General features: G+C 40.4%; 1 protein-coding gene across 7 annotated transcripts in view; it reads left to right on the top strand.

Moving 5' to 3' along the window:
- Positions 1 to 12,479, top strand: part of LOC133410678 (disintegrin and metalloproteinase domain-containing protein 23) — a 42,147-nt gene extending 29,668 nt beyond the window's left edge. For 2 of the 7 annotated variants that reach the window (XM_061692112.1, XM_061692116.1), the window contains 5 exons: positions 518 to 637; positions 717 to 885; positions 2,443 to 2,555; positions 2,826 to 2,937; positions 10,752 to 12,479. In XM_061692112.1, coding sequence (XP_061548096.1) covers positions 518 to 637; positions 717 to 885; positions 2,443 to 2,555; positions 2,826 to 2,937; positions 10,752 to 10,901 — 664 coding nt within the window. In that variant the 3' untranslated portion in view covers positions 10,902 to 12,479. Of the gene's footprint in view, positions 1 to 517; positions 638 to 716; positions 886 to 2,442; positions 2,556 to 2,825; positions 2,938 to 4,524; positions 4,616 to 5,292; positions 5,384 to 10,751 lie in introns of those variants that run through there. The other 5 variants (XR_009769568.1, XM_061692113.1, XM_061692114.1 and 2 more) reach the window with 5 other exon arrangements.
- The last annotated feature ends 3,340 nt before the right edge of the window (positions 12,480 to 15,819 follow it).

The following is a 15,819-nucleotide window of genomic DNA, read 5'->3' as shown; positions in this document are numbered from 1 at the left end:
TTTAAACTCTTAAATGTACAGTAATGCACAGTAGTACTGTACACTATGTAATTTTTTCCTTGTACTTGGTTTTAATGATTTTTTAAAATATCTGTCATCTATCTATCTATCTATCTATCATTCTATCTATCTAATCTCTACTTCAACAGTATGTTTTATTATTGCTGCAGTTTGCAGTGGTGTTAAACTACGCTACATGATGCTTAGAGCTGTTTATTTTAGCTATTATTTTTTTACATACTGTTGCTATGTTGTATGAAATATTCTGTCAGTATGGTGCATTGCAGTGCTTCACTACTGTAGACGACAACCACAATAAATAAAAGTGTTGATGTTTGGAATGGCAGAATTTGTTGAAGCAGCTCTTGTATAGGATTATGCAGGTACACACTTACACACTACAGTATGTTGTGGTTGGTGTGTTTGATAACAGCAGTCAAAATACAGGCCTCAAGGTGAAATTGAATTGTTAGGGAAGTAGAATATTAACAAGAGTATTCTCTTTGTACTTTCACAGCGATGTCTTCTGTGGTTATCTTTTGTGTGCCAACATTGGCCGCAACCCCCGCATTGGAACAATGAAAGGAGATATCACCCCCACCTCTTTTAACCATCAAGGCAGGCTGATAGACTGCAGGTAAACGTCTTGTGCCCAGCCAGAAGGAGTCTATAAGACCACAGTATTACAACACTGCCCACTCTCCTGTCTCTCGCAGTGGTGGGCACGTTCTTTTGGACGATGAGACCGATTTAGGCTACGTGAATGACGGGAGTCCTTGTGGGCCGTCAATGATGTGCCTTGACCACAAGTGTCTGTCCATCCAGTCACTCAACATTAGCAGCTGCCCCACTGGACCTAATGGACAAGTGTGCTCAGCACACGGGGTAAGTTCTGGTGTGAGACAACTCTAAAAATAAACACAATGCTTTGAATAAGGAACCATTAGAAACCATATTGTCGTAAGAGGTGGACTTTTTTTATTTTTTTTTTAACTGCCGGTTTAAGACAAGCAGTATAATCTCACGATACAGTGGTGCCTTGAGATACGAGCGTTCCAATTTTTTTCAAGATACGAGCCATCATTTTGCAGATTTTGTTTGTTTGTTTGTTTTGCTTTGACATTGAGATACAAGCACTTTAGGCAGTGAACTCAACTCACTTCACAACAAGCAGCAGTCTTCATTTCACTTCAGGTTTATTTAAACAGGGACATATGGTACACCATACACATTTAAGGACCAAAACTCTAAATGTACAGCACCACAGCATTTGTAGCTAATGCTCCAATGTAGCTAATTGTAGCTAATGTCTTCAAGCTGTTTAATGCCACTCCCAGTCGAGGTTTACTGTCAAACTAAACAAACAACAAATTAAAATTAGGTTGTGTACTTAAATCAACCACATAGCTTTGGTTTAGACGGCTTAGCTTAATACTAACAAACAATGCAAAATGCGTCAGACGGGCTAAGAAATAGCATCGGTGCTGCGGTGTTATAACAACCCTTTAAGCAACGGATATTTGAAAACAAATACTGGAGCAGCACATGTAGCCAGACAGTATACCAATACTCACAGGCAAATGTATTCTTTTTCCTCTCCGAAAAACAACCAATATTAGTGCAGCTTATTGAGGACCGTCTTCGTGTACAGCCGTCTGTCTGTATGACTGAAGTGGCAAGGCGTGCACACCAAAAGGAGCGGCACAATGATCATGATGAACAATCTCTTTAGTTCTTTACATTCTATTTAATTCTATTATTACGCTGTGTTTTTTTATAAAGTGCAATGTTATAGAGTGCTATTTTCCTTATTAAGTATACAATGTGAAAATATTTGTATTTTGGGCGGGGGTTGGAACGGATCTCAAGGCATCACTGTCTTTTAGTAAGATTGTGTACATAAAGTCCATTTATCCATTTTCTAACACGTGAGTGCTCATTAGGGTGGTGACTGCACTGATGAGGCGAGTGTACTGAAGAGGCGGGCTACACCCTGGACCAATTCTTCATTGAACCTAACATGCATCTTTTTTGCAATGTGGTAGGAAACCGGAGCACCTGGAGAAAACCCACACAGGCACAGGGAGAACATGCAAACTCCACACAGGACGGCGAGAGCCCAGAGTCCAACCCAGAACCTGAGGCAGACATGCTAACCACTAGGACGCCCTGCTGCTCTGTACACTCAGAAACTGAATAGTCCTTTTTAAAAATGAATGACAATCATGGAAGTATGATCAGCATGGTGACTGAGTAGTTGGCACGCTTGCCCTACAGTTCTGAGGTTTCTGGTTCGAATCTCGGCAAGTTTTAATGCACTGCCATGTTCTCTTGTGCGGGTTTTCTATGGGTACCCGTTCCCACATTCCAGAAACATGCATTTTAGGTTCATAGGAGACTCTTAATTGCCCTGGTATGACTCATTCGTGTCTGTGCCCCAAGATTTGCAGTGTATACCCCGCCTCTCACCCAAAGTCAGCAGGGAAAGGCTCCAGCTCAGCTGCCACCCTAGTGAGGACACAGCGCAATAAAAATAAGATGGATGGATTATGGAAGTAAGATACACGGATACACTTACATTAAACCCCTACTAGCATTTTAGCAGCATTACTGCATCTGCCATCTTTGTGGAATAGTATAAATGCTTCACAACAAACCACCACATGATTTTTTCCCCCTCTTCTTTTATTAGTCATAGGAATGTAAACAGGAAGGTTTGGTGTACAAACTCTAACGTGTACTAGTGTAAAGGCATTGTCAAATTGTCATTTGTGTCAGTGACCTTTATGTCCACATGCTGCAGTGCATTTGTCTGCTGTGTACAGGTGTGCAACAATGAAGCCACATGCACCTGTGATACTACGTGGGCGGGTACAGACTGTAGTATGCCTGACCCGCCTAAAATCCCCGAGACTACTCCAACTCAAGGGCCCAAGGGTCAGTTTTCACTTCTTTCTTCCTCTGACACATTTGCACTGCATATTAGTATAATTTGTTCTGCTATGTTGTAACTTCATTGCTTAAGACAGTGAATTCCAAAGTGTGGTACGAGTACCACGACTGGTACGTGGATTCTCTCTAGTTGTACCTGAAAGAATCACTGCCTGAATACAGTTCGTTTGTATTTAACTTTAAAGTTCAATACATTTGCATTTAATCTGAAGGAACTGTTTGTTTTTAAAAGTGTTTTATTTTTATATGTATATAGTTAAAAATTATATAGAATCTTTTATGTGCAATACATTTTAATTTAATCATTAAGTTTTTTTTGGTTTTTTTGGCGCAATGCTAATGTTCAAACTATGTAATATTACAGTGACTTAGAAGAAGAAGAAATATCGTCGCTGTCGGGTGGAATCCTCGCATCTCAAAGACTACTACTCAGGAAAATCAAAAATCTTGTATCTTTCTTGAACGGCCAAACACCGTCTCATTCAACTTGGTCTTATACTCTGTATTGCTATTATATGCCGTTGCGTACCATCATCAACATAATACCACCCCAACATCATGATCAATCCCTAATTTATTACGTTTAAAAAATCGCTAATTTATGATGATGTTGATGTGATGAAGAACTTTGCTAGCGTTAGCTGTCCGCATCAAAGTCTGCACTCATGCCGAGCTCCTAACCAGACAAAAAGTCAAGCCAAAGACTGTGGTTGCATCATCTTCACAACCTCTTTTTCAAAGGTGTTAGTGCCTTAAGATAAAGAAAACCATGAGCTGACTAAGCAGTGTAATAGGCAGAAATTAATCTTCAAACACTTACCTTTGTGGCTGAGCAGTTCCTTTGCACCACCATAGTTATAGTGATCCATTTGAATGAAACAGGTGTACTCAAATGTATCTCACCTGAATATTTTTACTCTTGATTGACGAATAAATATCCAGACTTTCAATCTTGAGGCGAATTAATCTCACATGGCTCCCGCAGAGTGAGGGAAGAGGCGGAGTTTTATAACACTTCTCAGACAGTGAACTCAAACAAGAGTTACTAGCTGTTCTCAAGGTATTTTCAGCACTTTAAATTGGTCAATAATGCGTAAAAAATAACAGATGATGTGGAGACAGACCAATAATATCGATTTTTTTAAAAGTTATGAAATTGACCATATTTGGTGATACGAGGTTTCTGACGATAGCTATGATATACTTTTTAGGAATAAAACCTCTGCTTCGTTTTTGATGATCACTTAGCTCTATTAGACTGTTTTATTTTATCGTCCGTCATTATGGTGAAACTCAAATATTTTTTTTTTTTTTAGGTGGTACTTGGTGTAAACATTTTCGAACCACTGGCTTCATGTTACAAGTAAAACAGCAACCGAAACTGTTCTCGTATATATGATTTGATTTGTTTACTCGATTAGTTTCAGAAGAGGACTCTGAGGCAGTAGTTTTAAGGGTTGGGGGTGTTAAGGTGGGGCTGCTGGGCATCACTTGATCCAGGACTCTTGAGGCAGAGGCCTGCTGTTTGTCTTTTGCCAGGGTGGTAACCATGCTCCTTTTCCCTCCACACAGTGAGCGTGGCCACTAACAGGCTGATAGGGGCAGTAGCAGGGACAATTCTGGCCCTGGGGGTGATTTTTGGAGGCACAGGGTGGGGAATAGAGTAAGCATTTTTAACCCTTTCACAGCTCTTTCTCTCATAGTGGTGCCTCAGTGTGCGGGCGGTTTCGTGAGCAGGCCCGAGCCCGTGTGTGCTTCCCGGTGGCTTTGTGTCTTCTTGTGTGTTGGTGATGACCATATAATCGTGTCTTATGATTGGTTGTTTTCAGTGTCGTGTGATTGATTGATGGACCCCCTCCCCCTTTCCCCCCTTCCTTTCCTTCCACTTTCTGGTGTTCCCCATTACAAGCCCTCTTCTTCATCTTCCTTCTCTTCTTAGTCATCATGTGGTTGCTCCTGTGATCCTCTCCTTTCTGGGGCATGTGGGGCATTTAGATGGACAAGTGTCCTCAACCAGAAGAATTGTCCACTTAGTGACCTGACCATTCTCTGTGTCGACCTCGAAAACCGTTCTCTGCATACTGCGGGCCACACAAAGAGACATCACCCATCAATCTGTTTAATCAAACTTTTAATGGGTGCTCAACCTTGCCAAGCAGGCCACTGACGATCACAACATGTAAACACTAGAATGGGGCTGGCGAGCATGCGAGACATTGTCGGATTCTGTAATCATGTGGAATCCTGTATAGTTACATGTAATTGCTACAGCAAGCCAGCATAGAAACTCATGTGTTCCCCCCCCCCCACCCCCCATCCCATCCCCATAACCCTTTGCAGGTCCTAGTGCCACCAATCTAATAATAGGCTCCATCGCTGGAGCCATCCTTGTGGCTGCCATAGTGCTGGGTGGGACTGGATGGGGTTTTAAGTAAGCAAACACGCTGCATGCCTCTCCTGCTCGACCTCTAGCATCCACGCTGCTTTTAGACGCCAGGGTTTGAGCTCCTGCTGCAGAATATGGACACCGACTACATATGACGCCGAGCATCCTTTCCTGGAACTCCGAGGTTCACGTTTCGTGTGACGAGAGCGCATAGAGGTCGTTCAAGGACGGACGAGCTCCACACGCGGGCCGGTCTGTGGCTCTGTAGCAGAACCTCAAACTGATTGGGCAGATCGGGCCGAGCTCGGTGCTTGATATGCATGCTCAGATGACAGCTAAAAGGCTTCAGAGGTGTATTGTTGTTATTTTAAGATAAATGGGGAATAGTCCGCCAGTGTCTTAGCACGAATTAGCGTGGTGGGGTGATAGTCATCTTTCTCTAATTCAGGGGTGGGAAGGATTTTGTTCTCAAAGGCCACATTTGAATTTGAAAAAGGAAAGATGGGCCAGGTGTCTCGTGCATGACGTGAACAGAAAAAAGAGAGTTAGAATGTGTATGTACAATATTTTATTTCAATAATGGAAGAATAAATTGATCTCGTGTTTTAGTTGTTCAATATTTATTTTTCTTTACGCAACTCAATTTTATTTATACAGCACTTTAATAACAGCTGCAGCTGAAACAAAGTGCTATACATACTGTAAATACAAATCGAACATAAGACAATTGGACACAACATAATTTTGAAACTATAAAACAATAACAAAGTTAAAACTATAAGTAATACACAAAACAGGAATAATAATAAAACAGAAATAATAAAAAAATATAAATATTTAAAACATGTATATTTTTTCATTTTATTTACAATAAGTACATTTACTCAAACAAAGGGAAATGTGTTAAATTCATATGTAAAATTAAATTTATTAAAATTGAATTTTTTGCAATAAAGCAACAACAAATTATTTAATAAAATTAATTATTTGTATAAAAGGTATATGTAAAATGTTGATTTCGTTCCAAATATTCTCTATTTTATTATTTGTAATAAACAAATAAATTATTTAATGAAATAAATAAATACACAAATAATAATAAAAAATAAATACATTTTAAGTAACCCCTTTTAGGGAAAAAACAGCTAAATAAATTCAATAAATATAACAGGCTGCTTAATGTAAATGCTCTGTGGACCGTGTGTGGCCTGCCATACATTGACAATGAAAAATTCAACATCCATACAATTTCAGCCAAGAGAAATGCTACAAAATAAAGATAGACTGTTGGTAATAAACTAATACATTTTCATGAAACACCTATTAGAATTTAGGTTGTAAATGTCATTGTTTCTGATAGTGTTGAAGCCAGCAGAGAACCAAGATCAGTAGCGCAATATTGATATCTTGTCCCACCTTTAGGGTCACAGAAAATGCTACTGTCCCTTTCTATAATCATTTGTTGTTTAAGCCTGCCAGCACAAACATGTACACACAACATTCTTGGCAGAGGTAAGAAAAAGACCTTTGTGCATGTTTGGAACAGGTCAGGAAGGCTGAGGCAAACTCTCAAACCTTCACCGTGCGAGGGTGACACTTCTGTCGTAGAGCAGAGCAGGAGGATCTCTCTACCTTCTCCCCCCCGCGTCCCCCCTCTTCCTTTGCACCGGCCGCCATTGCTGCCTGCTTCACAGAATCTGTATACTGTACAGACACGGCGCATTGCACTGCATGACACCGAGCACAGCGGCAGGTCCTCCTTCACGGGTCTTCTTTGGATCAGGTGCATGACACGATGAGCGCTAGGAGCCCCCACAACAAGCCACAGTACGGGGAGGTTGTGCATCCCCTGTTGTCCTATTTGTTGTTGTGCCATTGTTGTGGTAGTTGCCGCCGCCGCTGCTGCCGTCGGTCTCCTTCCCTTCTCTGTAGATTATTTGGAATATATTGTATGCCACCTTTCCCCTCACTACTGGTAATAAGACATCGTCACCTGCCGTCTGCATGTACGCTCAATTTGTCTGCAGGGAGCCGACGGGGGTTTGTCTACATTCACAGACTTTCAAAATATATATATATATTTTTTAAATTGACTTATGAAAACAAATGTCAAATCATATTAGAATGGAACCTCCAAAATCTGATGTGTGTACTTTGTACTTCAGAGGTGGGCAAACGATTGTGCTCAAGGGCCATGTTTGTATATAAAGGTTTATTGAAATTGTTTACAATTAAATTATATTTAATTCGCAAATTATTTAATAAAATAAATGTAAATTATATGTAAAATTGTAAATGTTGTGTGTTTTATTGTATTATTCAAAATAAATACATTTGCGGCATAATGGTCAGCTCGGCTGTCTCACAGTTCGGAGTTTCAGAGTTTGAATTTGGTCTCCGGCCTTCCTGTGTGGAGTTTGCATGTTCTCCCCGTGCTTTGTACTGCAGCTTCCTCCCGCATTCCAAAAGGATGAAGGCTCTAAATTACTCATAGATGTGAATATGAGTGGCAATACATTACATTTACAATATTTCGTATGACGAAAGAAATCACAACAGAGTAGAGGCTAACCAGCGTGTCTTCAAAGGTTCCATTGTACAACCCCAATTCTAACAAAGTTGGGACGCTGTGTTAAACATAAATAAAAACTGAATAAAATGATTTGCAAATCTTCCATCCATCCATTTTCTGAGCCGCTTCTCCTCACTAGGGTCGCGGGCGTGCTGGAGCCTATCCCAGCTGTCATCGGGCAGGAGGCGGGGTACACCCTGAACTGGTTGCCAGCCAATTGCAGGGCACATACAAACAAACAACCATTCGCAGTCACAGTCATGCCTATGGGCAATTTAGAGTCTCCAATTAATGCATGTTTTTGGGATGTGGGAGGAAACCGGAGTGCCCGGAGAAAACCCACGCAGGCACGGGGAGAACATGCAAACTCCACACAGGCGGGGACGGGGATTGAACCCCGCACGTCAGAACTGTGAGGCTGACGCTCTAACCAGTCGGCCACCGTGCCGCCATTTGCAAATCTTGTTCAACTTATATTTAATTGAATACACTACAAAGACAATATATTTATTTTCCAAACTGATAAACTTTATTGTTTTTAGCAAATAATCATTAACTTCGAATTTTATGGCTGCAACACATTCCAAAAAAGCTGGGACAGGGTCATGTTTACCACTGTGCTACATCACCATTTCTTTTAACAACATTCAATATACGTTTAGGAACTGAGGACACTAATTGTTGAAGCTTTGTAGGTGGAATTATTTCACATTCTTGCTTGATGTACAGCTTCAGCTGGTCAACAGTCCGGGGTCTCCGTTGTCCTATTTTACGCTTCATAAAGCGCCACACATTTTCAATGGGAGACAGGTCTGGACTGCAGGCAGGCCAGTCTAGTACCCGCACTCTTTTACTACGAAGCCACGCTGTTGTAACACGTGCAGAATGTGGTTTGGCATTGTCTTGTTGAAATAAGCAGGGCGGTCCATGAAAAAGACGTTTCTTGGATGGCAGCATATGTTTCTCCAAAGCCTGTATGTACCTTTCAGCATTAATGGTGCCTTCACAGATGTGTAAGTGAACCATGCCATTGGCACTAACACAGCCCCATACCATCACAGATGCTGGCTTTTGAACTTTGCGTCCATAACAATCCGGATGGTTCTTTTCTTCTTTGGCCCAGAGGACACGACGTCCACAATTTCCAAAAACAATTTGAAATGTGGACTCGTCGGACCACAGAACACTTTTCCACTTTGCATCAGTCCATCTTGGATGAGCTCGGGCCCAGAGAAGACGGCGGCGTTTCTGGGCGTTGTTGATAAATGGCTTTTGCTTTGAATAGTGGAGTTTCAAGTTGCACTTACGGATGTAGTGCCGAACTGTATTTACATTGGTTTTCTGAAGTGTTCCTGAGCCCATGGGTGTGTTCCCTTACACATTGATGTCGGTTTTTGATGCAGTGCCGCCTGAGGGATCGAAGGTCACAGGCATTCAATGTTGGCCTTGCCGCTTACATGCAATGATTTCTCCAGATTCTCTGAACCTTTTGATGATGATATGGACCGTGAGCAATTCAGGGAAGCTCCTTTTATACCCAATCATGGCACCCACCTGTTCCCAATTAGCCTGTTCACCTGTGGGATGTTCCAAACAGGTATTTAATGAGCATTCCTCAAGTTTCTCAATCTTTTTTGCCACCTGTCCCAGCTTTTTTGGAACGTGTTGCAGCCATAAAATTCCAAGTTAATGATTATTTGCTAAAAACAATAATGTTTATCAGTTTGAACATTAAATATATTGTCTTTGTAGTGTATTCAATTAAATATAGGTTGAACATGATTTGGAAATCATTGTATTCTGTTTTTATTTGTTTAACACAACGTCCCAACTTCATTGGAATTGGGGTTGTATTTTGCGGCTCAACTGTGTCATAGTTTGTAATATGTGAAACTTACAGTATAGTCAGCATAAGGTAATGCAACTAAAAAGGTTTGTGAATGTCAACACATCTTTGGACTTCTTTGTAGTTGAGCTACACTGGTCAACATGGAGCAGCCTTTCCCTCACTTCAGTCTACATTTTGCATTTTGCATTGATTTCAGGCCTGTACAATCAACCTGCACATTTGGCATACAGGATTTCACATATCCCACCTTCTTGCTTAAAACTCACCTATTTATTTTTTTTATTTTTTTGTGCTCATGCCAACACCATGTCTACTTCTGTGCCATCATGTGGCATCCTGGTGCCAAGGAACTATGTTGAAGTTAAGGGAGGGGCTTCACTTAGTCAGGCCATAGCTTTGTCTAATAGAAAAAAAAGTGCTTTGTACTGGATGCCGAATGGACAACATTTATCACATGGTATGATGCTGTACAATGTTCATTTAAACAGTATGAGAGTCCATTTTATAAAATGAAGGGCTACCCTGGGGAAGCGGCTCTCCTCAGGACCTGTCCCGGTCGGTCGATGACGTATCCTTACAGCAACAGCTTCACTAAGTTCATCGCCACCCTCGGAGAGGAGATGGGGACAGGAGAAGCGGCAGTACACAGGCCAAAATTCAAATATCAAATGGATCGGGACCGAGACGCAAGGTGGTGGCAAATCACGACTTTTCTACTGGACTGTCTATGGTCTGTCTAAATGGAGCTGCCACCTTCACCTCAACATAGTTCCTTGGCACCAAGACTATGCCAAAGCAATACTTTTATATGAGACAGGGCTTTGGTCTGAGCACAAAAAACTGGTGAGTGTCGAATTGCAAATATGCAATTCCAAGTTGTTCGCTAATGTAAGATTGCCGAGATAGAAGTGATGAGTGACGCTGCACTTCCACGTTGCACCGGTTGTGTGACGTTTGCAAACACTAACACCTGTTTCTTGTCTCCTCGTAAGAAATGTGAAGAAGCGGCGGTACGACCCCAACGCCACAGCCATTTAATGCTGAAGGGGCAGACGCCAATCACAGACGGACTCCTCCAAGGCTTCCTGAGTTGGCTACCTGACAGCTGGACTGCACTTATTGCTGCTGACCTTCAGCATTAGACTTACTTGAATAATAATAATAATATATATTAAAAAGAAAAGCGATGTAGTGGACATTTTAACAAATTCCATTGTAGTGACATTAGACGCGCGCAACCTTTTAGCCTTTTCACATCACTTATCACACGCAAGCCTGATGTCTAGAATGACAAAGCTCCTCTACCGCCCTCCTTTTTTCAGTGCCAGTGCACAGGTGCTGAGTCGGAATCCACACTGCTCTCACACCTGGCATGATTCTCCACACGTCCAGCGCTGCTTGCTGGCCCTCTGGCATGAAGAGTTCCTCTCCGCGGGCTCTGCATGGCTGCGTAAGCTGTGAAAATTCAGCAAAAACACATCCTTCCAAAGAGAGAGGAAAGCAATTGGGGGGAGGGGAGAGCCTCATTCGACGTATGATGATATGACAGTGGACTGCATGTGAGACGCAGGCCATATGGTGAATAGTGTCAAAAATTGTAAATAGTAGTATTTTAGCTTTGAAATTATTTTCAGATGACTTTTTTTTTTTTTTTTTTTTAACATTAGCATGTTTTATAGCAGGCAGGCTATTAAAACACTAATAATTATGATTTGGGGCAAAAATGTAACTTCCGGAGCCTTCCCCTGTGGCTTCCAAGAGAAGCATGCGAGCTCAAGTGCGACACGCGGTCCCGTCACAGTATTGAAAGTTGAAGAAAAAGCCAAAGAAGCAATCACCATGAAACATATGGATGTTGCACACGGAGCACTTTGCCCTCTGCCGTGTCCAGCCAGGGCTCACCCATCGACACCCCACCACATCCAGCTTAGCCTTTTACTCTCATAGACTCATAGTAGGAATCAAGTCTACACGAAACGCTGCATGCAATCACTTCTGTATAGTGGGCTTATAATAATTCTATATGGGAGTCCCCCAGGATCTGCAAGAACATATGCTACAAAAGGATAAGGTGCATGTCAACAACAAAACATTTAACTTTTATTTACTATGCAAAGGAGAGATATTGCACAAAAGGGAAAGATGTGGCATTTGAAAAATCTTTCGCTAATCATCAACTTCTATACTTGGCCGCTCTTTCATCTTGTTCCATTTTGCTTCGAAGAGCAACAACAACAAAATAAGAGCTGATTCATATTTACGATGACGAATAAGCAAATGAGAGCACTTCTTTGTGTGTGTGCGTATGTTTGCGTGTGTGTATATATAGCTCATCTGTTTTTAATTACTCGTTCACACTAAACGGTGCCTGTACATACTGAGGCCTCGTGCAGGGTTCTTATTGTTGTCCTCTCCAGATGGTGGCAGGTGTGTTGCCTCCATATCTCTCGTCTGCTCGTCCACTGTCCTCTCTCACTGCATCATGTACACTTGGACTGGTCAATAAACTACTGACTCCTTTTAACTCTTATCTTTGTCTTTTTCTCAGCCATGTTCCTTGATCAGCTACCTATGGTGCTAAGGTGAACCTAAACAGCAAAATTTCATCAAAGATTTTGCTTTTCCATCAAAGACGAATTGGAGAATATCAATATAAGGTGCCTTTGATACTTACCCATTTCACTAAATCTATAATAAGAAAGAGTACTGAATCAAGTACGATATAGCCAATGATAACATTTTTATAAAACTAAACATTTTAAGGGACATCATTCTAATTGTATTTGTACTTCTATTGCTTTGGTCTGAGCACTAAAACAGCAATTGGTTGAGTTTTTCAGTGAAAAACGGAAGATATGTTCAAAAAATAATAATCCATGAGGAATTCACAAAGTTAACAGGACTTTACCTCTTTCTGTTTTCAACCAATCAGGGATGGCTTTTATGTTTGTCAATGACATTTTGGTCTAAGTGCAAATTTACTTTTACATTTTTTTTCACAATGGGTTTGTTATAAGTGAATACTTTGGTGTGGTATTGTCTTTTTATTTATTTATTTTTTATTTTTTTGCGTGATCACAAGGATGAATGACTGTGTATGAATCCCAACAGGAACATTTAAAATTGGCCTCTCACTGTGAAGATAATAATGTCTGACGTCACATGCGCGCCTGACATTTCTGTAAAAGCTTTCTGTAAAAAGTCTACTTTTTATCTTGACTCAACCCTCCCGTATCCATAGGATATAATTAACTACACATGCTGTGTTGTAATAAAACTGTCATTGAAATGCGTCTTTAATCTGGAAAGAGGGTCGTAAAAGGACCGGAAGGAGTCAAATGTGATTACAGCATTCTTAATTGGAAGACTCATTTTGAATCCATGAATGACCAAACATGTACATGACATTTAATGTTTTACAATTTACATTTACAATCAACCATTTTGACTTAGTTAAGTTCTGTCCACAATTACACTGCTAGAGAGAATAATTAACTCTATGCTCATTATTATGGTTGTAGCTTGTAGTACTTTATTATTTTGAGAATTGTTTGTAATCATACTTGACAAGTGGATTTTATTTGTTAAATCATTATATTTGAGCTTAAAAGGACACAAAAACGTCTCAAAACGCAGTTGTTTTTTCTTCTTTTTTTCTTACATTTTGTAAGCACGTGTAATATTATTACATTAACAACATTGGATAAGCCTGCTGAAAAAGGCTATGAACCATTTTAAACATGGAACTTTTGTCAAAATGTAAAAAATAATAATAATTGCATTTTAAGAAAAATCCATATTAGTCCAACAAATGAAAATGCACTTTGACTCAAAATTGTATTTTGACATTGTGTAGGTGTATATGCAGTATCTGAGTGGACATCCAGTAATAATAATAATATGTCCACTCTGATGCGCACCTATATTTAATTTAATAATGACGATTCTACTGACAGTACTGAGAGGTAATAAAATAACAATATGCTTAATGTTCTGGTTGAATTACTTTGAGAGGTGTTTGTTATTATTTGATATTTAAACACACAATATTAGACCGATGATAACAGTGACAATCAAAAGTCCAGCATTCTTATCTTTGCATTGGTTATCAATGGTTGTGTACCCAATGTCATACATTTATTGAAAAAAAAATCAAGAGGCTGGTGCAAATTTGTCAGTTTCTCAGATTTTGCCATTCATAGTATATTCGTATATGTTTGATTAAAAAAGAACACTGATTGATTCCATATACTACTGACAACACAACTCCCAAATTCCAAATACAAATCTCATTAAGAGCATTTCTTTGCTGGAAAATTTTAAATGGTGAAAATACCCAGAATGTTTTTTGATGTATTTATTTTTTTGCCCCTTTTCCACAACTGTGTATTGTGACTGATTATTGGTGTACAGTAGACTTGTTTTTAAATGTGTATTGAAGAAGACATCAATAAACACATGTACATGGCTTGCGTCAATCATAAATAAATGTAAGCATGTATTCCCCCTAACACTTGTTGACTATGGTTGCTCATGCATGTCAATTTCCTGAGCTTGAGCCCCGTGCAGGTGACAACGAAGTTGATTGGCAGTGCTTGCAAAAGGGTGAGGCAGTGGCGTCGTTAAGGACCAAAGAGATTCTCAATCAATTCTTGCCATCTTCACACTTTTAATGGTAAGTGGACGATTTGTGTTTGAGTCAATTTGGTATTTTTTTAATGACTAAAAGGCCAAATGGTGCATGGTGGTGCTGAATGGCCCCAGCAGATGGCCCTTCTGCCACTTTACAAACAAGCAACCGCAGTGTTCGTGCTGAGTTGCCTATGCGCGGTGCCCCTGCACGGCCGGATGGACCCCCAGAAGAGGCCGCGCGCCAACCCGCAGGCTGGCAGACATGGTGGCCGCCTTCTGGGACCTCATGGTGGTGCTCCGGGCGTCGGACAACGGCAAGCACACGGCCGTCTTCTGGGATCTGGCCCGGCCGGGTCTTCTGGGAAATCTACTTGGACTGCGTCATGTCCAGGAGCCACGGCCTCGGACGCAGGCACGTCACGAGCGTGGACTCCCTCACTACAGACAAGTCAGTATCATCACTATAATAATAATAATAATAATAATAATGAACTCCACAAGTCATTTTATTATGATATTAGTAAAAAATCTTTAGTCAACATATAAAAATCCACAGTTCATTTTATTATCCTGCTGTTTTTGTGAAACTTTTTTGTGTCCATCTTTTAACCTATTATGATGTTACATAAATTGAGAGTCATTAAAATGGTACACATTACAATAATAAAAAAAATAAATACAGCGGCTGTCACGTGTCGTTTCAAGCTTAAATAGATGATGATGATGATGACGATGATTGTGATTATTACTTGTTTTTATAGAATGATTGATTATTATACAGTATGATTGATTATTATACAGTAGAATTAATATTTTCACGAGATTGTGATTATATTACCACAATATTAAATACAACTGCTCATACTACATTTTGCACAGTCCAGGTATGAGTGAAGTATACTACAATGGCATGATTACACTTTTGCCTTTTTGAATTCCATATTTTAATATGATGGGGATGATTGATCGTCATTTAACTGGTACACTTAACATTCTGATGCATGAGGAAGACAGGATTGCAAAATACTGTACTGCTGTACTATTTATGCATTCAGTCATCCTGCATATGAGTGGCCCGACGGAAGCCTCTCCTCAGTGCAAGACACATGAAAGCCCGCATGGAGTTTGCTAAAAAAAACGCCTGAAGGACTCCAAGATGGTGATAAATAAGAATCTCTGGTCTGATGAGACCAAGATAGAAATTGTTGGCCTTAATTCTAAGTGCCATGTGTGGAGAAAACCAGGCACTGCTCATCACCTGTCCAATACAGTCCCAACAGTGAAGCATGGTGGTGGCAGCATCATCCTGTGGGTGTGTTTTTCAGCTGCAGGTACAGGGGGACTGGTTGCAATCAAAGAAAAGATGAATGCGGCCAAGTACAGGAATATCCTGGAAGAAAACCTTCTCCAGAGTGTTCAGAATCTCAG

The sequence above is a fragment of the Phycodurus eques genome, chromosome 12, assembly GCF_024500275.1.
Source record: "Phycodurus eques isolate BA_2022a chromosome 12, UOR_Pequ_1.1, whole genome shotgun sequence".
Classification (NCBI taxonomy): Eukaryota; Metazoa; Chordata; class Actinopteri; order Syngnathiformes; family Syngnathidae; genus Phycodurus; species Phycodurus eques.
This window is presented reverse-complemented; position numbering and strand designations above follow the sequence as displayed.